The sequence below is a fragment of the Globicephala melas genome, chromosome 10 (assembly GCF_963455315.2).
Source record: "Globicephala melas chromosome 10, mGloMel1.2, whole genome shotgun sequence".
Taxonomy (NCBI): domain Eukaryota; kingdom Metazoa; phylum Chordata; class Mammalia; order Artiodactyla; family Delphinidae; genus Globicephala; species Globicephala melas.
Genome location: NC_083323.1, coordinates 94762885 through 94786826, shown reverse-complemented (window position 1 = coordinate 94786826; position 23942 = coordinate 94762885). Strand labels below are relative to the sequence as shown.

At 37.4% G+C, this 23942-nt stretch overlaps 2 protein-coding genes across 3 annotated transcripts; both read left to right on the top strand.

Annotated features, from left to right (window-relative positions):
- Window positions 1-1618: 1618 nt before the first annotated feature.
- CLEC1B (C-type lectin domain family 1 member B) lies at window positions 1619-12948 on the top strand. Of its 2 annotated transcripts, XM_070046481.1 has the most exons (7): window positions 1619-1685; window positions 2307-2405; window positions 3823-3936; window positions 4099-4250; window positions 6467-6573; window positions 8441-8626; window positions 12852-12948. In XM_070046481.1, the coding sequence occupies exons 1-6, from the start codon at window positions 1622-1624 to the stop codon at window positions 8583-8585; spliced, it is 681 nt and encodes a 226-aa protein (XP_069902582.1). In that variant the 5' UTR covers window positions 1619-1621; the 3' UTR covers window positions 8586-8626; window positions 12852-12948. The 2 variants fall into 2 exon arrangements, with proteins under 2 accessions (XP_069902582.1, XP_030690341.1); XM_030834481.3 differs by lacking the exon at window positions 12852-12948 and having other exon boundaries at window positions 8441-10658.
- On the top strand, window positions 12891-23421 carry LOC115840969 (C-type lectin domain family 9 member A). Its single transcript, XM_070046551.1, has 4 exons — window positions 12891-12981; window positions 21226-21377; window positions 22517-22638; window positions 23289-23421. The coding sequence occupies exons 1-4, from the start codon at window positions 12891-12893 to the stop codon at window positions 23419-23421; spliced, it is 498 nt and encodes a 165-aa protein (XP_069902652.1).
- The last annotated feature ends 521 nt before the right edge of the window (window positions 23422-23942 follow it).

Below are 23942 nucleotides of genomic sequence, written 5' to 3'. Positions count from 1 at the left end.
ATATGTACACACACACACACACACCCTCACATATATGCAATGGAAAAGAGTGAAACAAGAAAGAGGGACAAAAATGTGGCCTGGGGTGGGGTGGAGTGGAAAGTTGTTCTAAATACTAAGAGGCAAAGGTTAAGTACCTAAAGTCTAAGACTCCGTGCTCCATAAGGACTAGTGCCATGACTTCTCCATGAATACTTGCTATTAATTTCAGTGTCTGACACATAATTAAATTAATGAGATATTTGCTTTAAAATAAAAAGAGATAACTTATGTAACACTCAACCTCTACAATATTAAACAGAGGTTTTTATTCCAAATTCAAACTCATCAGGGTATTTGGAATAAAGACTTCTTCAGCTATATTTTCCTGAGCCGAGAAAAGAGGGAGCGATAAAATACGCAAGTAGAAATAAAATGTCAATGACAGGCCTGATAGGGTGATTGAGAGATAGCTGGAAGAGCCTCTGGATTTCGGAAAAGAGAAAAGAAAACTGTGTTGTATCTATCGTTTTCTCCTGCAGTTCTCTGCTTAATTTTTGCTGAGTAACTCAGCTTGTATTTATGGGGTAGGTGGAGAGAGGAAGCAGAATTAAGACTCATGTTATCAGGACCTCCTTTGACCCTGACAGCCTCTGTACTTACCCAGCATATTTCTAACACCACAAAGTCACGCTTGATGGATACAAATAAAGGCAAATATACTTTTATGAAGCATAGATCCAGCCACAAGACACTCAGCTTATGGTTAAAGTTATCAAAGATCCAAAAGCCATTCCTGGAAATTTACTTTAAAGTGAAAACATTACTGAAAGGCAATACATCAAGACATTAACTTTGTATTATTTCACTTTATTAGATTGTTTTCCTTTGATGCCTAAACGTAAGCCATATAAATCCTGCCTCATGTGGAGTTCTCAACTTTTTTAAAACTTTGATTTGCAGGGACTAAAGAGTATAATATAATTTGAATATCCTTGACTCATTACTTAAAATATCAGCTTGTTCAGTTTTTCAACTAATGCAATCAAATAAATGGATGGATGAATTACTCTAAAAAAAAAACCCTTTGATTTGCAAAACATGCAAGAATTTGGATGAATTTTAGGTCATAATTAGACCTTCTAACACAAGACCATGAAACATCTAATATAGCTCATCTTAGATCAAATTATATTAGACTCTTACACCACAATGAGATAGACTCTATATCTGTTGATGTGTTATCCGTGAGTTTTCATCAGAAATAAGTTCATTTAAACAACATGATTTAGACTCTGCCAAGGTTACGATGAAGCATGAACTTCTGTTCTTTGAAAGGATATACACGATGGAACCGTCAGAGTGGAAGTTAAGGAAACAGGAAACAAATGCCATATCTACTCGTTTACCACAAGTTATTATTTTTGTGTTTTGGTGCTCAAGGTCCATGTATATCTGAGCAGCTATTAAAGGGCTTCCTGGAAAGAAACAAAAAACAAAAAATCATGTGCCCCAACTCATACGTCTCCACCTTACCAGAGAGAGGAGGGTCACAGACGGGTAGACATTGAAATCATAAGGGTGGACACTACATTTTGCAAAGTCATTGAATGCTGAGTTCACTTTCATTCCAAGGGAAGCCATGCAGGATGAAGATGGATACGTCACCTTAAATATTAAAACTCAAAAACCAGCTCTCACTTCAGGTAAGAATGCCCAAGAGGCAGCAATTTGGAAATTAACTGTTGAAAGGGATCCACCCTAGTTTCCTTTTTTCTACTAGTGATAGCATACGTAGTGTTGTTTTATTTTCCTGAATGACCTTCTTTCCCTACATCATTTGAGTGGTATGTACATGGGCTACATATGTTATTTAGAATATAAACAACAAATGATACAAGCAGGGCACATTACATTAAGGCTTATAGGTTTAAATGCTGGAGGGAATAGAAATCTAAGGGATAAGAGGAGAAAATGTTTGAAAACTCCACTTTCTAAGATGTCAGCAAGTGGGTGTGATTCCACAGTTGTGGCTTATAAACACCATTATTTAGAGGAGTGAGCACAAAATAAAACAAAGACAAACACAAACACAGAAGACCTTAGCTGCTAGTTACATTTTGACTCAGAGAGAAGTCCGGTGGGAGTGGGGATGGAGTGGGTTGTGTTTACTGCTGGTGATTACCAAGGGAGCAAAGGCAAGATGGGCCTGAGAAGCTGTTTATATCACTTGGATAATCCTGAGAGGGCAGGGGATGGGGGTGAAGCTGTCCCCCAAAACGATGCCATACTGCCTGCCGCCTAACATCTTTATTGTATGTCCACAGGTGACCCTGCTTCCTCCTCTTTGTGGCGTGTGATGGCTTTGATTCTGCTGATCTTGAGCATGGGGATAGCTGCTGGGCTGGTGGCTCTGGGGATTATGTGTAAGTATTGACTTAGTGCCAATGACTTGATCTGAGGAAGGCAATACGTAAGTGTCCTGGTGTATGCCGTGAAGCTTAACCGTCACTATCTATTCGTCGCTACTGCAATTATCCTATACATAGCTGCCAGGATATTCTCGATAAAGGAGAGCTCTGAACTCTACCTTTTGATTAAAATTCCTTTTAGGTTTTTAAAATTAATTAAAAATGATTGTTTAAGAATTTTAAGCTGGTCTTTAAGATCTTCCTCAGTATAGATCCACACTACTTTTTGAAACTTTCTTTTTTTCCTCCCTATTCTGTGCATCTTAAAATCCAGCCAACGTGGAGTTTTCTGTTTCACAAATAAATCCTATGTCCCCCTGCCTGAGATTTTGCTGATTCTGTCCCCGCTTCCTAAAATGTCCTCCTTCCCATTTTTTAAGATGAATGTATTTACTTCCACTGAGACAATTCATATCCCACCTAATTGATAAATATTTTTTCTTCCTATACATCTAAAAGCCCTCCAACGTCACATTATCATTTGTGTAATTGTTGCTTGTTCAGATACTTGTTTATTTTTTCATAAGATATTTTAGAACTTTTCATCCACTACTTTGATTTACCTGAATATCACAGTACTTCGAGCACAACAAATCAATACTTTTTTGTTTTGTTTTGGTTTGGTTTTTGCCACGCCACAGGGCATGTAGGATCTTAGTTCCCAAACCAGGGATCGAACCCGTGCCCCCTGAAGTGTGATCACGGAGTCTTAACCAGTGGACCACCAGGGAAGTCCTCAATATGTTTTTTTTTTTTTTCAGTTTGCGGTACGCGGGGCTCTCACCGCTGTGGCCCCTCCCGCTGCGGAGCACAGGCTCCGGACGCGCAGGCTCAGCGGCCATGGCTCACGGGCCCAGCCGCTCCGCGGCATGTGGGAATCTTCCCGGCCCGGGGCACGAACCCGCGTCCCCTGCATCGGCAGGCGGACTCTCAACCACGGCGCCACCAGGGAAGCCCTCAATATGTATTTTTTAAGTGAATGGATATTCTGGCATTACATAGAAAACATAATAGCAGAGGTCATTCACCTCTGTGAAATGTGCTTAGAAATCTGTGTTCAAGGAAAGGGCAAAACAGCTGCTTTGGGCATGCGATTTGATTACGGCATGTTCTCACTTGTGGTCATCTCCTTCAAATAGTTCACCTATTGTTTTGGAGAACTCTCGGTTGTCATTCTGCCTGGCACAATGTTTTCTTTATAACCCCTTTACCCTGATCCCCTTTCAGCACTCTTTTACTCATAATGTATCTAGTAAACACTTCACAGATTGACAACTCTGCTGAACGTAAAGTTCATTGAGAGGACTTTTTTTTTTTTTGCATCACTCCTTATTATCCTAATTACAAATTATGATCTAATTTTTACATCTAGCTGTCACGCAGCAAAAGTACCTACAAGCTGAGAACGAACATCTCTCAGGAACTCTGAAACAATTAGCAAGGAAGTTCTGCCAAGATTTACTACAACAATCAGGACAAAAGGGAAGTAAGTATGATTTGCTAGTCTCTTCATCTCCCCTAACTCTGGAGTATTTTTGTGATGCTATCTGTCAGGAATCTTGAGATCTTCAGGAAACATTGAATATGAGGAAAAAGTAAGCCCATCCTTTCAGAATGAAAGGGATCCTATGCTTGGATTCTCCTTAAGGCCATAAATGCAGCCCATGTGACATAAACTGGAGATATTATGGAGACAGTTGCTATGGATTCTTCAGGCACAACTTGACATGGAAAGACAGTAAGAAGTATTGTGCTGATGTAAATGCTACTCTTCTGAAGATCACCAGGGAGGACACGCTGGTAAGAATATTTCTATGTCAAATATTTTGGAGTCATAAGGAGAGAAATCTCAAATGAAACACTTGCCTTTTTTTTTTTTTACATTTTTATGTCTTGCAGTTTGTGCTAATCTCAGAACCTTATTAAGCTCAGTAAAAATTACATTTGAGAGTAGAAAGTGCTGAAATAGAACGAATGAAACTTTGAGTTCTGGTCTTACCTCTGCAACAAGAGTTAAGATAATTTCTTGGCTTCCTTAACTCTGTTTATTAATTCAAAACAGGATCTGAAAGGATAAAGAAACTCAATATGATTGGAAAATATAAATATCAGTGTTATCCCAACATTACATGCCTTCTCAGTTTTTGCTAAATTGTTGACACTTTGAACGAACCATGAGGCAAACTCTATCTTTCCATAGGCCCTCCCAGATGTAGTTTGGGGCACAATCTTATTTGCACAACACACAGGATTTCAGTTGAAAATTTTTTATTAAACATGTCTCCTCTTCTATATTTCCCTTTTTGACAGCTTCTAACAAAAGCTCTCTTTTCAAGCAATGTACATTCACATCCACTACTGCACTCTCTCTATATTATTGAATGTAGCTTTGCTTTTTCATAAATCCTGAGGCAAGCCAGGAACCAAGCTTTGGAGTCTCCCTTCTACCCAATAAGAGTTTGTCAAAACATATATTTTTTAAAAGGCAGAAATTATTTATTGTACTTATCCTACAATTTCTAATATAGTAATTATTCACATTTTTGCATATTAAAATAAATGCAAATATAAATTGGAATAGAAGATCAGGATTCAGGCTCTATGCAGACAGAAATTCAATAGAATTCAAATATTCAGGCAAGCCATTTTCTACAGAACTGCTATAGGTAATCAGCAAAATTGACTTGTACCTTACTGAGAGCTGAAGTAACCAGTAGTGGACCGGACATGAGGAAATCAGCCCAGAGATGTTCACGCTCATTTGGGTGTCCTGTTATTCTAACTTGCTGTACCATATACTTTTTGTGTGGCTCAGACTCATAGAGAAGATATTCAGATAAATTAACTTCTTTCAAATCAGGCAAAATAAGAGAGTACCTGCTTTGAAATCTCAATTCTATTACAAAGAGATTAATTGGAGACTAAACAAGTCTTGAATCTTATTACTCTAGGCTGATATCAGGTTGGAGATGAACAACTAAAAGAGGAAGTAATGTAATTTTTGAGAAATAAAAAACAGTTAAATTTCAGGTAGACTGTATCTGTCAGGTCCTATAGTGAAATATACAATATGGATGTACTTTAAAAAAAAAACCCATAAATTAACAGAAAGGTGACAGGTAGATCAAGCTTTAAGAACATCTCTTATGGAATGCCATTTTGTGTCTCACATGTCTGCCAAGATGCTCAAGTCATTTTTTATTTGCCAAGAATGTGTCCTCACTTGTTTTTTCCGGGAGGTGTGCGAGTACGTGAACATTTGACCTCTTTTTAATTCTGTTACCCATAGATAGATTGATTGACTGATTTATTCATCCATTAATTCAACAGATATGTGCTGGAACTATTCCAGGACCTGAACCTATGCGTTAATAAAACCTACAAAAATTCCTAAATTCATGGAACTTTATTCCAGTTGGAGCAATAAGCAAAGAACAAAATAAACAAGTATAGTATATAGTATAGTAAATAGTGATAATTTCAAAGTAGGAAAAAGTAGATGCACGTCATTTGTAAATCCCTTTGAGAAAGACATTGTATAACTCTCTTTTACGCAGTCAACTAAAATAAATGAATATTCCTGTATGCAAGATTCTGTAGGCAAGCTAAGCAATGAAACCAAAGCGAGTAGAGCTTAATTCTAGGGAATATAAAGTTTCATCAACAATGTATTTCTTTTCGTTTTCCTTCTCTAGCTGTTTACCACTTATTTCATTTAAGAGCCATATTTGATACTTTATTTGGGATTCTAACCTTCAATTGATGGAAGATAAACACATAGGGATATTAGAATATTATCTATCTTGCTTACAGTTTTCCCTGTATCCTGCAAGTATTTTTATGCAAAAACAAGTGAACTTGGAACAATTCTAAATATCAAATCTAATTAATTAGTATTAATATTGACATATAATCCACTTTTTATGTCCAGCGTCTTATCATGAAGCTTTGCCTTTATGCCGTTACAAGAACTGTAGAAACACTCTGACCATTACATTTACTTGTGTTTGCAATAGCAATACATCAGTAGCAGGACTGGATTAATTCGTTGGGTTGGATTGTCCCGCCAGAAACCCAGTGACGTCTGGATGTGGGAAGACGGCTCAGTTCCCTCCAAAAATTTGTAAGTTATTGGATGCTCAGAATACAAGGCACAACCAGGAATTTTGAGTCCTGAGGTCTTCTACCCTCTTGAGTACAGGTTACTTAAAAGTTGGGAGGTGGCTCTGTGTTTTACTGTGTGTTACATAAGCATTGGCTGAGTCACTTACACCATAATCCTAACAAGAGAGCACTTGTAATAAGATTCTACTTTCCTACTCTCCCATTCCTCTGCTTTTTATCTAAGTCGCAATCCACCTCTATTCCTGATACTTTTTTCCCATTCATTTCTACCCTTAACTTCACCACTGGAACATTTTATGTATGTAGTTTTGTTTTATTTTGTTTTGTTAGCTTGATCTGATTCTCTTCACATATTTTCAGAACAAAATTATCATCCTCATTATTTTATGGTTGAAAGTGATTACTTTGAGGCTTCTTTTGACTTTTCAGTATCATTTTACCTCATCTGTTACCTTAGGGGTATCCAAGAATCAGGCACATTATCAGTCACAAGGTGATTCTAATGTTCATGTCAAAAGGGGGCCCCAGACCTCAGCTAGAAAGAACCAGACGAGAATCGGTCCCAGTTTGAGCTCGTGCCATTTGTCTGTAGCCTTCTACAGACAATCCAGGCAAAGGGACCAATTACATTGCCTTACTTAATATGGTTTTCCAATCTCTAATCACCTTTTGTTAATCTTGTGCAATGTCTCTCCAGTTAAAATTTAAACTTATAACTAAAAATTTATACAATCTGATCATTACTTAAAGTTCTAATTAATTTATTCAACAGGTATTTATTAAGAATTTACTATGGGTAGGAGTCAAGAATATTATGAGTACAAGCAAGCTTCTTCATAGGCCTGGGTTTTATTCTTATCATTTGTTGCCTCATTCACAATAGTGCAGGCACGCTGGTGATCCCTCTGTTCTTTCAATGAATCAAACATGATTTGAGGTCTTGGGTTTTTTGCACTTGCTCTTCCCTTCTAGAAAGCTCTGCCTCCAGAACTCTATGAAGGACTCCTCCTTGTCACTCACGTCTGTTTAATCATCACTTCCTCAATGAGACCAGCTTTAATTACCCAAACTAACCTAGCCTCCCTCCACCACATGCACTTGAGTCTATCATATCACACTGTCTGTTTCATCATGACTCTTAACACTCTATGAAATTTTCTACTTATTTGTTGGCTTCTTACCAACTTTCTCTCATTATAATGTAAGTTCCCCAGTAGAAAGGACCTTGTCTTTGTTTACCACTCTATCATCAGCACATAAAACAACTTTGGCTCATAGTAGATATCCCATAGATATTTGCAAATGAATGAATAAATATACATTCTTTGTCCTCTTGTCATAGCACTGTAGCAGGAAATATAACAAGCAATTACAATACAGTCTTGGATCCAGCTGCCCTATAACATAAATCCTCATTTCAAAAATTTTTAATCAACTTATTTTTCCTTGAGCTCATTTCCAACCTGTGCAGCTACTTGTCCTACAGGGCTCCTCTCTGTTTATCTAAATCCTACCCTTCCTTCAAGGCAGAACTAAAGTATGATCTTCCGTGAAAAGAGGAAAAGGTAAAGCCTTTCTCATTATTTCAGATACCCATCCATCTTTTCCTCTGGGCTCCTACTGTACCTACTGTTCACGTCTGCTTAATCTTATGCCATATTAAATTGCTCCTGAGCTATTCAAATGTACATACTTTATACTCCCAAGCAGATTGGAAGTTTCTCAATGATCTGAATGTTGCTTTTTAATTTTTTGCCTCGTACTTCTTATCTCCACTTTATGCAACAAAATACTATACACAGAGTTTGATTGTTGATTGTTTATTTAGCTTTCAAAGGAACTCATTCTACCTTTTCCATTCACAGGTTCAAGCTTTCCGGAACTGCAACAGAAAATATGAATTGTGCTTATTTTCATAATGGGAAAATTCACCCTACTTTCTGTGAGAACAAACATTATTTAATGTGTGAAAGGAAGGCAGGCATGGCAAAGGTGGACCAACTACTTTAATGCAAAGACATGCACAGCACGTCACAGACAAGTGCTCGATGGTACAATAAGAGATCTGGATGAAGGAATCACTAGCCATAGAATTGCTTATTTTCCCCTTATTCCCCTTAGAGTGATCTTTACATTATCTTTCCTACCAACACCACTTAGTTCCTTCTTTATATAACCCTTTATACTGAGGAATAACTTAGTGCCTTCTTTATACATCCAGAAACCAGTCTATGAGCTGATTATTTCCCAATGGTTCCATTAATTAATTTCCATTAATTTTCATTCTTCTTGTCTTCCATTCCTAATTATCTCAACATGCTACGATTCACTGCATCTTCAGACATAAACATATACATTTTACATTGAAACAAGAAAGGTTAGCGCTTAAATGACTTAAGCTGTGTAAAATATCTAAGTCTGAGACTATGCAAAATATCTAAGTTTGAAAGACAGCATAAAGTAGTGGAAAGTATACTAAACTTGGAGTCACTAGAATAATTTCGATGGCATGATCACTCAAGTACAACCATGGCTCAATCATGTTGCCTCTTAACTTCCATTTTCTAGTATTTAAAATAGGATAACACCTGTCTTATATACCTCACAGTTCCACAACCTAAAATAAAAACTTCAAAGTATTAATTATATCAGAAACTCCATGAAAGCAAACCCCATGACTTTCTTATTTTCTATTCTATGCCAGCAAGCACAGCTCCTGGTTCATAGGAAACAGAAAAATATTTGCTTCTCTTTGTGTGAGACAGTTCATTAGGAAGCACAGCAATCAGTAAAACACTATACAGATATAATTTCTATTCCAAGCCCCCCTATGGTCAGACTCAAGAGCAGTAATTTTCTGTCCAAGAGAAGGAAAATAAACTTTGCAAGAAAACTGATGGGGTTTGAAAATGAGTAAATGCTTTTTAACAAGTTGCACAGGCTAGTGGAACAGCAAGCAAAAATGCTTTATATAGTTCTTTTCCTGACAGCTCTGTGTTTGGCTTTTGCTGAGTAACTCATGCAGTATTTATAGATATGTGGAGAGGCACCCTTTAACAGGATAATAGGCAAAAATTTCATTTCTTTTCACAGCTTCCCCGAAGGTACTCTTTCTCCTTAAATTCGTGGCAATAAAATTTATGAACATGATTCTCAAACATCTCAACTGAGGTGCTTGTTAAAACATGCAGATGTTCAGGGGCTTCCCTGGTGGCGCAGTGGTTGAGAGTTCGCCTGCCGATGCAGGGGACACAGGTTCGTGCCCCGATCCGGGAAGATCCCACATGCCGCGGAGCGGCTGGGCCCGTGAGCCATGGCCGCCGAGCCTGCGCGTCCGGAGCCTGTGCTCTGCAACGGGAGAGGCCACAACAGTGAGAGGCCCGCGTACCGCAAAAAAAAAAAACCCACAAAAAAACCCCCCCAAAAAACATGCAGATGTTCAAACACAAATACTTACGGTACTCAGTGGGAAGGCTGAGAAGACAGAGTCCTATGTTTTTAATAAGCACCCTGACTTGCTTCTGATACAAGTATCCTTTAATACATTTCGAGAAGTGTTACTTTGGAACTTACTCCTTATCTGGCTTTTGGTAAATTGGTTAGTCTCTTTAAAACTCAGTTTCTTCATCTATGAAATGGGTTTAATATTATTACCTTACTCATAAAGTAATTGTGAGGATTATTTGATATAATTATGTAAGGCATTGAGCAGAGTACCAAGCATATAATTAATACTCAATGAATATGTATAACTTTTATAGCTTTGTGCACTGACACCCAAAGTCACTTGAATCTATTTTGTTTTAGACTATCAATAAACAAGCAGATTTGGCAGGGGAGGGGTGGCAAGAGGGGGCACTGAGGAAAAATAATAGAAATAGTATATAGATTCTGCTTCCACTTCAAATGTGTTGAGATCTTGGCTTTGGGGGTATAATGCCATTATTTTCCTGTTTTTACTTGTTTATTTAGAGAAACCAAATTGGAACTAATAATTCAGAAGACTGTCCAAAATTCAGCCATAGCTCTGAAATTTAGTGTTTTATCTCCCCCAAATGGAAAAGCATACATTTTATATCACTATTCATGACTGAATTTTAAAGAATAATATTGTAGTGGATGGCAAAAGTGCAATTAAAAAATGTAAACCAATCAAACTGTACCTACAAAGATTCTTTTTTTCTGATACTCATATCAAAAGCATCTTATACATAAAATCAGAATAGCATAGACTTTAGTAGCACAGGGAAGTGAACTTGGGAAAATAGTTTGACTTCTCCATGCCTCAATTTGCAATTTTGTTACAACATACTAATAATAGTAACTATGTCACAGAGCTATTTTGAGATTCAAAATAATTCATGTAAAAGGCCTTTGAAACGGTGCTATAATGAACAATAAATAAGATAGTATGATTAAAAACATTAAACAGCATACAAGTAACATACTAATCTCTGGTTGGGAGAGCCCAATGTTTCCCCCAAAGAAATTTATCAGAGAGCATACTATACTGGGGAGACCTAGACCTTTCTGAGCATTATATTTAGTGCTGATAAAATTTGAGAGCCCCTGGAAATTAATGGCAACCACTGAATTTCGGTTCCTGCATTCTTCCTGACGTTGCTCTTAATGCATATTTGTTGTGCTTGTTGTTTCTTCCTCTTCTTCACCTCGATAGAAATCATTTCAATGTAAAGGCGATAGGGAGTTAAGTCACATTATTTTCTCTGTCAGAATCTCAGGTCACTTAAAAATCCTATGACATATTTGGAGAATTTGCTGGATCTTCTCCATTTGCCTCTTGAGATCCTCTTGGCCCCATCCTATGTCTTGGGAGGCAGAACTCCAAGGTACAGCAATATCTGGGCAAACTTGGCCTCTGGCTTCCAGTTAATTCCTCTGTTGGGAGGTACTAGCAGTGATCAGGGGGGTGAAAGGGGAGAACGGTCCGGGCGTTTATGCCACTGGCTGTCGCCTACCACACCCTGGTTTGGCAAAGACTTCATGTTCTGTATCTTAGGCCATGGCCCTTTCAGATAGGTCACAAAGTTCCAATAATTACCCTCCCCTTAACCCTTCAGGCCTGGGTGTGATCATCATTCCCCAATGCATATTTCACAACCCCTTTCTGGTTTCCTTAATCCTTCCCCAATCTTTATAAAACCGTCTTTGTTAAATGCCCTCAGATGCCCCCTTGAGTGCGCCGTTTGTTTTCTTCTGTTACAGGGATCAATGGTTGATCCAGTGAGACACTGCGACCAAAAAGAATTTTGCAGATTGTTGGGATCTGCAGACTGTAAATTACTGAGACACTACTTTTGGCCGTAAGGACAAATGGCCAATATATGAATGATGATTAAAGTATCAAATTTCTCAATACCAATGCTGTAGTCACAGGATGTGGCAGAAACAGCCCTCCATCCACTAGATAATTCATGCTTCCCTTCTAGAGTGAAATTATTATAGAAAGTTTGCTAGCCAGGCAAAAATTAGGCTTATCAGGACCAAACTGCAGATCCAAACAGGGCACTATTAGTGGATGTGAATGTCATACATGATAATTCAAGGTTACGGCTTTTAAGAAGCAGATGTGGATATGCCATCTTCTCCTTTTCTTTCCATTGGCTAGAAGTATGACATTCCAACCACCCACAAAATAGAAGGAGCGGGGTTGCATTTGGAGGAAAACTGCCCACTAACCAGTATTACTGGAGCTAAAATGTTACGTGAGCGAGAAATAAACTTTGTGTTAAATGACTGATATTTTGAGGTTTCCTTGTCACAGCAACTGCATCACCCCAAATAACACAGTGTGTAAATTAATTTGAGGGATGAAATCCTTCCCAGTTTTCTTGTTTAAGGATGTACAGTGATCTACAACTCCTTCCACGCTGGTTGGCCCAATGTGAGCTATCCTCGTATCTTTGCCATCAGGGTCATTCCCACACTTCACATCCTAAACCAAATGTAAGCTCATTCTATGCACTTCTGGCCTTTTCATTTTAACAGTAATCCAGTGCTATCACCTTCAACATCTGCTACATTGTAGAAACCAGAGCAATAACCTATTCTATTATTGGCCATTTTGAGTTCAGTTTCTTTCTCACTTCCTTCTTTACCAAGTTATGCTTTGGCTTAAACTTCTACTTTCTGGATGAAGATGCATCTATTCTATTCCTTAAACTCAAACATATTTCCCCACTGGTGTGAAAAGGTAGCTAATTTCAGTTCTTCCATTAATCTGCTCCTGACTACAAAAGGAGTTATTTGTCTCAGCTTCTCATGTGGACCCTTACCTATCAAAGCACCTCAGACATGCAGGAGGAAGAAAGATACACCTCTCTTCAGTGGGATAATCCAACACCAAACCCTTACCAGAAACATCTGTCTTCCACCAAAAATTCAGGTAACCAGTTCTACTTATTTAGACCAAGACCTTGTGGTTTATGGGTTTTCTTTTTTCCTGTTCTATGAGGAGCCCAAGGTGATTTTTCTAATCTGAGATAACCCACTTAAGAGTAGTATAATATGCGTAATATGATGCATAATATTGCATAATATGCAATAGCATTATAATATGCATAATATTAAAAATGAAATGAAATGGAGGAGAAGTAAAAAGGAAAAGAGAAATGGACTTGACAAATATGTATTACATTGGTTTTCTCTCTCTCTCTCTCTCTCTCTCTCCTCTCGCTGGAAAGACAAAGAATTCCTGGACTTGGAAAATAAGTGAAATCATATATTTTGTGTAATTTTAGTTCCCACGTAAAAACACCCTGCACATTATCTGATAAATACTAAGAAGTAAAAGAGAAAACGTAGGTTGAAAAAACTGGCAAACACTCATCAGCCTGGATCAGTTCTGTCTTTATAATTTAATATTCGTATTAGTCTCCTATTGTTTAGGTAATATATTACCACAGACTTAGGGGCTTAATACAACAGAAATTTATTTTCTTATAGTTCTAGAGATCAGAAGTCCAAAACGGGTTCCACTGGGCTGAAACCAAGGAGTCATGGGGCTACCTTCCCTAGAGAGGCTCTAGGGGGCAACCCATGCCCTGTCTTCTCCAGTCTCTAGAGCTGCATTTCTTGCTTTCCTTAGCTTGTGGCTCCGTTTCCATCTTCAAAAGACAGTAGCACATTTTCAAATGTCTCTCTGCTTCCTCCATCATATGGCAGTCTGTCCCTCTAATCTAAATCTCACTTATAAGTGCCCAGGTAAAACAGGATAATCTCCCCATCCCAAGATCCTTAACCTAATTATACCTTTAAAATCTCCTTTTCCATGTAAAGTAACACTTACTGGTTCCAGAGATTAGGACATAGGCATTTCGGGCAAAGCTGTTATTCAGCCTACGACATTATCCGACGATAAATTTTATACATTTTTCTGTAACTAGCATTAAGAATATAGCAAATCACACATTCATTTTCCTTTCCTGAATAGTTGCAAAATTACCTTAAAAAATTGTCCTCATCCAAAATCATACGTTTAAAGGGAAATACCTTTGAACCAATCATGCTCAAGTGACACTGACAGGAGATGAGATTGGAGACAGCCTCTTTGCTCTCAAAAACTAAAGCCTGCTGCCTGGCTTGCCATCATCTCTCAAAGATTGTTGGAAGAGAATACACCTAACTAGTTACTAAGTTTGTGGTGTTATATAAGGATAAGAGAAGTATACTATTAAAACTGTTCAATTTGGCATTTTTCCAAATCCAGTGTATTCCAAGTTATGACTTGCATTTCCAAGAGTTTGAGTTCACCTTTTCTTGTTACACACAGTTACAAGGCCTCGGTGATTCTCTAGAAGGAATGTCTAATGTTAACTCCTTAGTCTACTCAGTGTAGTCCTATCCTGACCCACCTCTTTCCTCTACTTTCTCTAATTCAATTTCATTGTCTCTATTCCTTGTTTAGGAACATGGTGTCTTGTGACGGTGGTTTTATGTATCTTCTGCATAGGCTCATTAGCAACCTCCATTTTCTTGGGTGTCAAGTGTAAGTACAAAAGGATATCTTCAAAGTAATCTATAGATAGGTTACATACTTCATGTAGTGTTATATACAATTATATGTACGTATGTCGTGGAACTGGAACATCGTAATTTATAAATGGATAGACAAATTAATTAGAAACATCTAAATGACATAAATGATATAAGATAATGGCTTCCTTATTTAAGTTATGGGACATTTATTTGATATAACTCTCAAGCACTCGGAGGCTAATGATAACTTTTAATGTTCAATTGCATGTTGTTTAACTCAAATCTAATACCATAGGTCTGTTGGGGAAAATGATGCAAATAATTGCTTATATCATGACTCAATTTATGAATCATGTTAGTATGCCAAAGCTTGCAATTTGTAAGTTTTCAGTATAGGCTCTTCCTTTTCTAATATACATTTGTTCTAAATTTGACTTATACGATTATTTTAATATGTCTTTCACTTTATATTTGATGAGGTACCAGTTAGTATGTTTAAGGTAAATGTGAGAACTTTGTTCGAGCCAATATTTAACCACATTTCTTTATTCGTTTTAGTCCAAACTGGAGACATGTTTCTATATCTAGCAAATGAATTTTTTATAAAATGTAACAATTACAGAACTGCAGGTTCCAGAAACAGGACTAAGACCCTTTATTATCACTCATGCTAGCACTGAGAGGAAGGCTCTTGTCTGGATAATTCTTATTTCTTGTATATCTTGGCAAATTATTTTTCTGTCTAGGAGGAATTAGCTGGCAAAGGAGAATTAGGAGTTCTGAAATGAAGAAGAGAAGAGTACAAGGTTTGCTTCCACAAAGTACAGGAAACTTGACCTTGTTCATGTTAGCTATGATCTTATTTTCCTGGCGGTTCAGAGAGGAATGTTTTAATAATTTCTAGGCTCTCAAGAAGTAATTGTTACCTTGTCTATCTCCTCAAATAAAATTTCACAGCCCAACATAAATGTCAGAACTTCCCTTATCTCACCTTATCTTCCCTCTGTACTTTATTAAAATAAACATAAATAGTATATATAATATACTATATATATATATAAAATACTAGTCCATTTTTAAAAGAAATTGACAATTAAATATCTGTTTATCAAACATATATACTGGAAGCAGATTTGCAGAGTTGGAAGAGAACTACCATATAAGTCAATTAACATATAATAATCCAGTTTTTTCTGTAAAAACTGGGGACTCTTAATGAAATATTGCCAAGTTCCATTCTAACTGCAAGAATACATATTTAACTGACATTGCAAATATCAAAAGATATGGTCCAGGTATCCATTCTGTATAACAAGTTTCAGTGTTATTTTATAAATATTAACTACTTAGGGTAAAAAGATGAAAGAAACTTGAAGTACAGAGAACAGTTTCAATTTAAAGCAAAATAACTGAAGGTGTGACATCTTGAAACAATGTTGTCAAGTGAATGGAATGTAGAATTTGTTTTATACATAAAAATAAATCTATAGTCTCCAATCTCAGTTATTATATAGCCAAAAAGCACATAGTACATACTAAGGATGTTGATAAAATCATACTGTACACTTTTATGTCCTCAAAAATCTTGCTCTCTGATGGGCACATAATTTTGTTTTCTTCTCTGTTTAGTTTATGAAATCTGTCAAGATCAACCATGACAATCATGTTCTTAACAAACTCTGGGTTATCTTAAACTGAATGAATTAATTTTGATCTAGAAATCCCACTTCTGGAAAGTTTTCCTATTGATAAACCTGCACATGTAGCAATAGGAAGAAAAACAAAAAAGACTGAAAAAAATGCAATTGCCTATCAGTAAGGGACGACTTAATTAAAAAATGATACCTTCACACTATGGGATACCAAGAAGCCAGAAGAAGGAGAAGAAGGAGGAAGTGGAGATGAAGGTGGAGGAGGGGCAGGGGAAGGCATTAAAGGAAGGATGTGTGGCTTCCCTGGTTGCACAGTGGTTGAGAGTCCGCCTGCCGATGCAGGGGACACGGGTTCGTGCCCCGGTCCAGGAGGATCCCACGTGTCGCGGAGCAGCTAGGCCTGTGAGCCATGGCCGCTGAGCCTGCGTGTCCGGAGCCTGTGCTCTGCAACAGGAGAGGTCACAAGAGTGAGAGGCCCGCGTACCGCATAAAAAAAAAAAGGAAGGATGTTTATTACAAAAGTGTGTGGAAAGACCAGGTTCCAACAGGCAACTCTTCCTCTCCATGTAAGTGTCCTTTCACGACACAATTTCTCTCTTGGATCAGGAAGCACCGATGTGTACACAAGACACCTTGGTACTTGGGAGCCCAAAATGAAGTCTTGCTTGGGAATTTATGTCTTGCTGACCACCTGACATATTCCTGAGAGGTAACTAGCCTCAACAGCAGAGCCTTCTCAGGGTCTCTTTGTAACCAGGGACAAATCGTCAATCGTATGTCATCAATGAACAATGCTGACAAGATAGTATAATCTGGCCCCCCAAATCCTCATACCCATGATAACAAAGCTACACTATTAATCTGTAATGTTTCATGCCTTGTCCGGAGATCAGTGTCATGTAGGAATTTTAAAAACACTGCTCATGCTGATTCCAGGCCAGCCCAAATGAATTCTCACGGCACAATAAGGACCACATATATAAGACTAGAAACCCAATGAAAAAAATTACAAAGGATATAATTATACACTTCATTGAAAAGAAAACACAACTGACCGTTATTTATACATGTGTGAAAAGAGTTTCAACATCAAACATAAAAAGATACATGCAAATTCAAATGAAATTGAGAGAACATTTGTATGAGATAATAGAAGATATACATTAGTGTCTCTCCCCTCTACTCTGCTGTGACAAGAGCACTAGGAACATCTTTCGTTCTAATAATTGTCTTTGATCAGGTCCCTGACACAGGGCTCCTGAAACGCTTGTAAATTCCTAAGTGATAAGAACACTAGGAATATCTTTTGTTCCGATGAGGTGACTGTGGATGGACTCCTGTATGGGGGCTGGTCACCACACCATGATTAGACGCTTGGAATTATCAGCTCCACCCCCCATCCTCCAGAGAGGGGAGAGGAGCTGGAAATGGCATTAACAATTGATCGTGCATGGGACTTCCCTGGTGGTGCAGTGGTTAAGAATCTGCCTGCCAATGCAGGGCACACGGGTTCGAGCCCTGGTCTGGGAAGATCCCACATGCCGCGGAGCAACTAAGCCCGTGTGCCACAACTACTGAGCCTGAGCTCTAGAGCCCCGAGCCACAACTACTGAAGCCCATACGCCACAACTACTGAAGCCTGCGTGCCTAGAGCCTACGCTCCGCAACAAGAGAAGCCACCGCAATGAGAAGCCTGCGCACCGCAATGAAGAGAAGCCCCCGCTCGCCGCAACTAGAGAAAGCCCATGCGCAGCAACGAAGACCCAACGCAGCCAAAAATAAATAAATAAAATAAATTTATAAAAAAGAAAAACAATTGATCATGCTTATGTGAGGAAACCTCCATAACATCCCAATAGTGTGGAGTCAGAGAACTTCCAGGTTCGTAAACACATCCACACTGGGAGGGTGACACACCCAAATCCAACTCCATGGAGACAGAAGCTCTTGAGCTCAGGACCCTCCCAGCCCTCTCCCAATGTATCTCTTGACCTGGGTGTTCATCTGTACCCTTTATCATACCCTTTAAAAAACTGATAACTCATTTCCCTATCAGTGAGCTGCCTTAGCAAATTAATTGAACCCAGGAGGGAGTCATGGGAACCTCCAATTTGTAGCCAAATCAAACAGAAGTTGTGGAAACCTGGGGACCTACTACTTGCATTGGTATCTGAAGGGGGGAGCAGTCTTTGGGACTGAGCCCTTGACCTGTGGGATTGTTACTTTCTCCAAGAAGATAGTGTCAGATTGAATTAAATTATAGGACACTGAGCTGGCGTTGTGGAGAAGGGCGAGGGGGGTGGTGGTGGAGAAACCATACATTTGGTGACAAGAAGTGTCAGAAAAGTCAAGATGATTCACAGGAGAAAGGCTTATAGAAGGAAAAACTGAGTTTTTCCTATACAGTTTGCATCGGCACACATGGAAGGTAATTTGGAAATAGCTAATACAATTTAAATGCACAAAACTTTGACCCATCAACGTATCTTACAAATATACTTACACATGTGTGAAATTATGTATAACTAAGGTCCTTTATTACAGTACTTCAGTAATATCAAAAGATTACAAATAGTCTAAAATAGAGATTTATTAAAATAAATCATGACCTATCCATACAGTAGAATGCTATATAACAAAAGAATGAAAAAGCTCTTTATGTACTAACACAGTATTATGTCCAAAATATATTTTAAGTGTTAAAATAAAAAGTGAAAAACCATGTAAAAAGATGGTTACCATTTGTGTAAAGGGGAAGGAGGAGATTTTATATCCATTTGCATGCAAAGTTCAAAATATCTCTGGAAGAATAAAAAAGAAATTGGCAAACCCGACTCCTTTGGGAGACTGGAATTGGGTGAATAAGGAAACAGGAATGGCAAAGAGCCTGTTGCTGTGCATTCTTTGTAGGTTTTAATCACAAATATAATCAGTAATGTGTAGTTCTCTTTAGTCTATGTTGAAGGTTTACTTTGTTATATGCCAGTATTTTATCAGGAATGGTTGTTATTGTTTGAAGTGTTCCAGGTGTCCACTACTGCAAGGAAGCAGCAACAAAAACTCATCCAACAGGACAGAGCACTGCTCAATTTCACACAGTGGAAGAGAAACCATGGCCTGCAGATGAAATATTGCCAAATGTTGATGCAGAAGTCTTTCAGTTCAGGTAATTGATACAAAATCAGTTTCCACTGTGTGGATACACATGGATACACCAATTCCTCAAAACAACAACAATAACAACAAAAAACCAGTGACATACATTTTATTCTTTGTCAAATTATAGTCAGGATTTCATAATAGGAGAGACATACTTTTGATCTACACTTCAGTTCAATCTCATATATATACATATATATATATATATATCAATAGTATGTGGAAAATACTGAGGTTCCACGAAATACAGATAAGGAAAATATACACTCAAATGTCAAAATGGAATGTGTGAGATTAGTAGGTAAGATTAAACAACAAAAAAAGCAACATATTGTGTTTTATCCAATCATTCAAATTTACGCGTATCTTTAAGTAGAGCTCCAAATGCCTCAATTTATTTAGTTTAGATCTTGCTTTAGATTCAAATGTAGATATCTCTTGAAGCAGAAGATTCATTTTGAAAATCAGGGACTTACAAAAATTATAACAATGCAGGGTTCAGCTCATTTTTAAAAATTCTATTAAGTGACTTTGGTTTTATCTTTTTCATCCCTTACAGGCATTTTAAACCTGTCTATTTCTACTTGTTAATAGTGTGTCAAGTACTCTACGGTTACTTAACTAGTGTTTAATAATACTAATACATAAAATTTAGAGAATTAACTTCCCTGTAGTGGATATCATCTTAGTAATTGTCAATAAGAGAGGTCAAAAACCTACCATAGCTCCTTCTAATTGAAATTTTGTCAAGTAAATGTTTAAAAACATCAATGTTTTTCAATATAGCGGATTACTGAAAGCATGAGTTAGGCCCACCTCTGAGCCATCAACCTTAAATCAGTGACGATATCCATTTTGGAGACTTGCAAATCCAGCATGTTGTCCACCTTTCAACTGTCACTTCAACACTACTTATGCTATGACTTTAACAATATTCAGGATACTGACTAGAGTGTATTTCAAACAAAGGATATTGAAGAGCCTTAAATAACTTGACATCTGTGCCATGGAAACTGATAATGAACCATTTTTGACCTTAAGTAGAAGGCTTTTCTCTAATGACTAGTGATCTGGCAGTGTCTTTCCCTCTATAAAACTGTGCCAGAAACACTTGGTCAAATTCCTGCTCTTTGGTTCCCCTTTTATACATTGGAGCATCCTTCTTTTGTGAATACGTTCTTTCTTAACACAGGTTCTGTAAAACTGGTTAAACACTGTGGCTTACTTCTTAGTTATATCAAAGTCCTAAAATAAACATATTGGTCAGTTGTGTTTTTGTTCACTTTTCCTCACCCACAAATTTTAAAACCATTCCTCAAGGTGCATTGTTTGTTCTCTCCATTCTGTGCGAAAAATTTTCATGTTTAACTCTCAGAATGTAAACATCAACTTGAGGTTTATTATGTTACTCACCTAATTAATTGGGAATGTACTTATTATTATGCTTGGTACATTCCCAATTAAATTGGGTCAATAAGATTAAAAGACATGAAACAATAAGCAAACAAATGAAGATTATAAATGATGTAAAGTTAAAAGGAGGAAAGATTTCTAAAAATAGAATAATCAGATCAATTATTATAGAGGAGGAACAATTTGGGAATAGATATTCTCAAATTAATTTTATCTTAAACTAATTCTTAGAGACCTACTGCACTTGGAAATAATTGTATAAATCTTACTGTATTCAGCCTCAAAGCAGCTGAAATTGGCAAGTACTGCATCATATGAACCATTGGGTTAAAGAGTCCAGCTTTACCGGGAGTGACACAAGGGTTCTTTTGAGAAGATATGCTACTAATATTTTTACAATAACTTTAATAAAATGTTTATATTTGAAGCCCATAACTGCAGTCCTTGTCCAGACAACTGGATTCGCAATGGAGAAAGTTGTTACCGTGTCTTTGAAAGCTGGACAGTTTGGCGCACCAGTAGAGAGGATTGTTTGAAGGAGGGATCTAAGCTTCTACAAATAGACAGCAAAGAAGAAATGGTAAACACTGTTTTATGGTTTCACATCATTCTGAAAATACCATATTACCCATTAAAAGAAAAGACTGGTTCTCATAAGACAGAATTCCTTGATACTCTATAACAATGGTAGATTTGTTGAAAAAAAGGTTTAACACACAAAGTAAGAATTAGCATGGCTTAGTTTCCTTTTAACTGGAGAAACAAAAAACGAGATGGTTATTCAAAAATCAAGGAGAATATGTTAGTTCTATGTCCTTGGTTAATCAAAAAGGGGAAAGGGTAAGAGAAATACCGTTTTGTAACATGGTAACCCACTCCAAGATATGCATACATTATAAGTGTATGTATGTTTTAAATGTCTTATTTTCAATGCTGTAGGGATGTATAATAAGCTATAACAATTTTGTAATTATCAAGAAAAGTAGAAGTATAAAAAGTGAGGTGTTGTCATGAAATGGAGAGATTTATGAAAATAAGCATTTGCTAAATGAAAAGTTTAATTGACCTTAAATCTAGTTTACTAACATCTTAACGAGCAAACAGTAAGATGTTTCCCTGAAATCATTCTACCCGTAAATTATGTGCGAAGTAGAAGACATAGTTACACATTTCTGAATTTATTAAAAATGTGTGCCTACTGTATTCAGTAACTAGTCAAAATTCCTTTTTGTAAGAGTAACAGTAGAACAATTTGTTAAGGTTATGTAATAAACCAAGGCAACTTGGACTAACTTATTACAATTATGGGTTCACATTATTTTTTCTGTGCAAATTTAGTGACAAAAGTTAGAAATATTTCTTCTCACAAAATATGCCTACAGTTAAGTTGCTTTTGGAATCTTCGAAACTATTTCTCACATTGAAATATCCTGGGAAAGTCATATACTATATGCCAAATTCTGAATCTGTTAAAACTATTTTGATACCAGATGCCTAATTTTTCCATAGTCCTTAACACCACATTGATCATTTAGCAATAGGGTAAAAGGTATCTTTTCTTTTAAAAATCCTCTCTCTCTCTCTCTATTTCCAGCTCTCAAATTCTAATTATTTCTGTGGAAACAAAATACCACACTTTATATTTCATAGTCATTTATTGGGGTTTTTCTGGTAGTACCCCCCACCCCATCCTCAGTTCACTGTTCTTGTTTCTTATAGGACTTTATCACTGGCAGCCTGAGGAAGATCAAAAGAAACTATGATTACTGGGTGGGACTGTCTCAGGATGGGTCCAGCCAACCTTGGCTTTGGCAAGACGGCTCCTCTCCTTCCCCTGATCTGTAAGTCTCTGAGGGAAACATTCCAAGAAGAATTAGACACAGGGGGGAAATCAAAAGTTCATTTTATTTTATATCTTACATTTCCTCCAGAAGACATAACCAGCATGATAATTTCACAGGCTTCTGATTGGAATCAAAGCCAAGATAATTTAAGAATGGCTACATGACTTCTAAATTTTCTCTGTCTCAGCCCCACTGCCATTACACCGTAGCACATTCACATCAAAATTCGAGTCTGAATGAACAATACTATGTGATTATCACGTACATTTCCTTTGTGTCTTTTAAAGGCTAGAGTGCTAAGGGCACTCCATAGTAAAGCTTCCATAGTAAGCTTTCAGAAAGAGCTAGGGAGGCTGGTCAGCAGTGCCTTTGTATTTTGAGAATTAAGAATCAGAAAAGAGATTCCAAATTAGAGCCGATCCTTTTGTATTCAAGCTTTTCTTTTTTTTAAAGTGCTGCTTGTTGAAGTAATATTTACATACTTTATTGAGAGAAAATAGTTCTGTTATTGAAGAAGAAGGGCAAAACTACCGCGAGGGTGACAGATTAAAACAAAAGGAAAAGCTGTACATCTCTCATTTTATTGCCCAGAGGACATTCCCGTAAGCCCAACACCTAACCTCAGATACACTGACTTGCGTCTCCAGGTCACCAATACAGGGACCCCAATCAACTAACCAGGTCTGTGGATACCTCAGAAACAACAGCCTTTCTTCCGCTGACTGCAGCACTTGGAAATATTTCATCTGTGAGAAATACGCGTTAAGATCTTCTACCTGAAAGAAAGTTTGCTTGAAGTGATTGCTCCATTATGGTAATACCTGCAACAGGTCATTGGAAAACCTGTAACAATGAGTTTAAGAGTCAGCGCAGAAGTAAACCAGTGCAAGGGTTGTGAAACCAGCTACCCGAGACACAAAACCTATCTTGCATTTACACTTGGTAATATTCCTCAACATTTTCCAGATGTTCCTTTGACATTGTTCAAATTAATTACCGAGAATAAAATTGGTTTAGAGCAACAGAGGACAAAACCCTAAAGAGTGGAAAACAAGCTGAAGAAAAATCATTTCTATTTGTCATTTTTTTTCTTCCTCTCTCTCTCTTTTTAACTTAGAGTGACCGTGAACTCGACAGAAAAATCTATAAGTCACTGGGGAGATGATGCAGTTTTAGCTGACTGATACTGTTTTTAATAAATGAATAAATGTGATCTTTTAAACTCACCGTTTGCCAGATCTTTCTGTGAATTTGCTGGGTTTCCAGGCATTATGTTATTGGACCAGTAGGATGGGAGGACA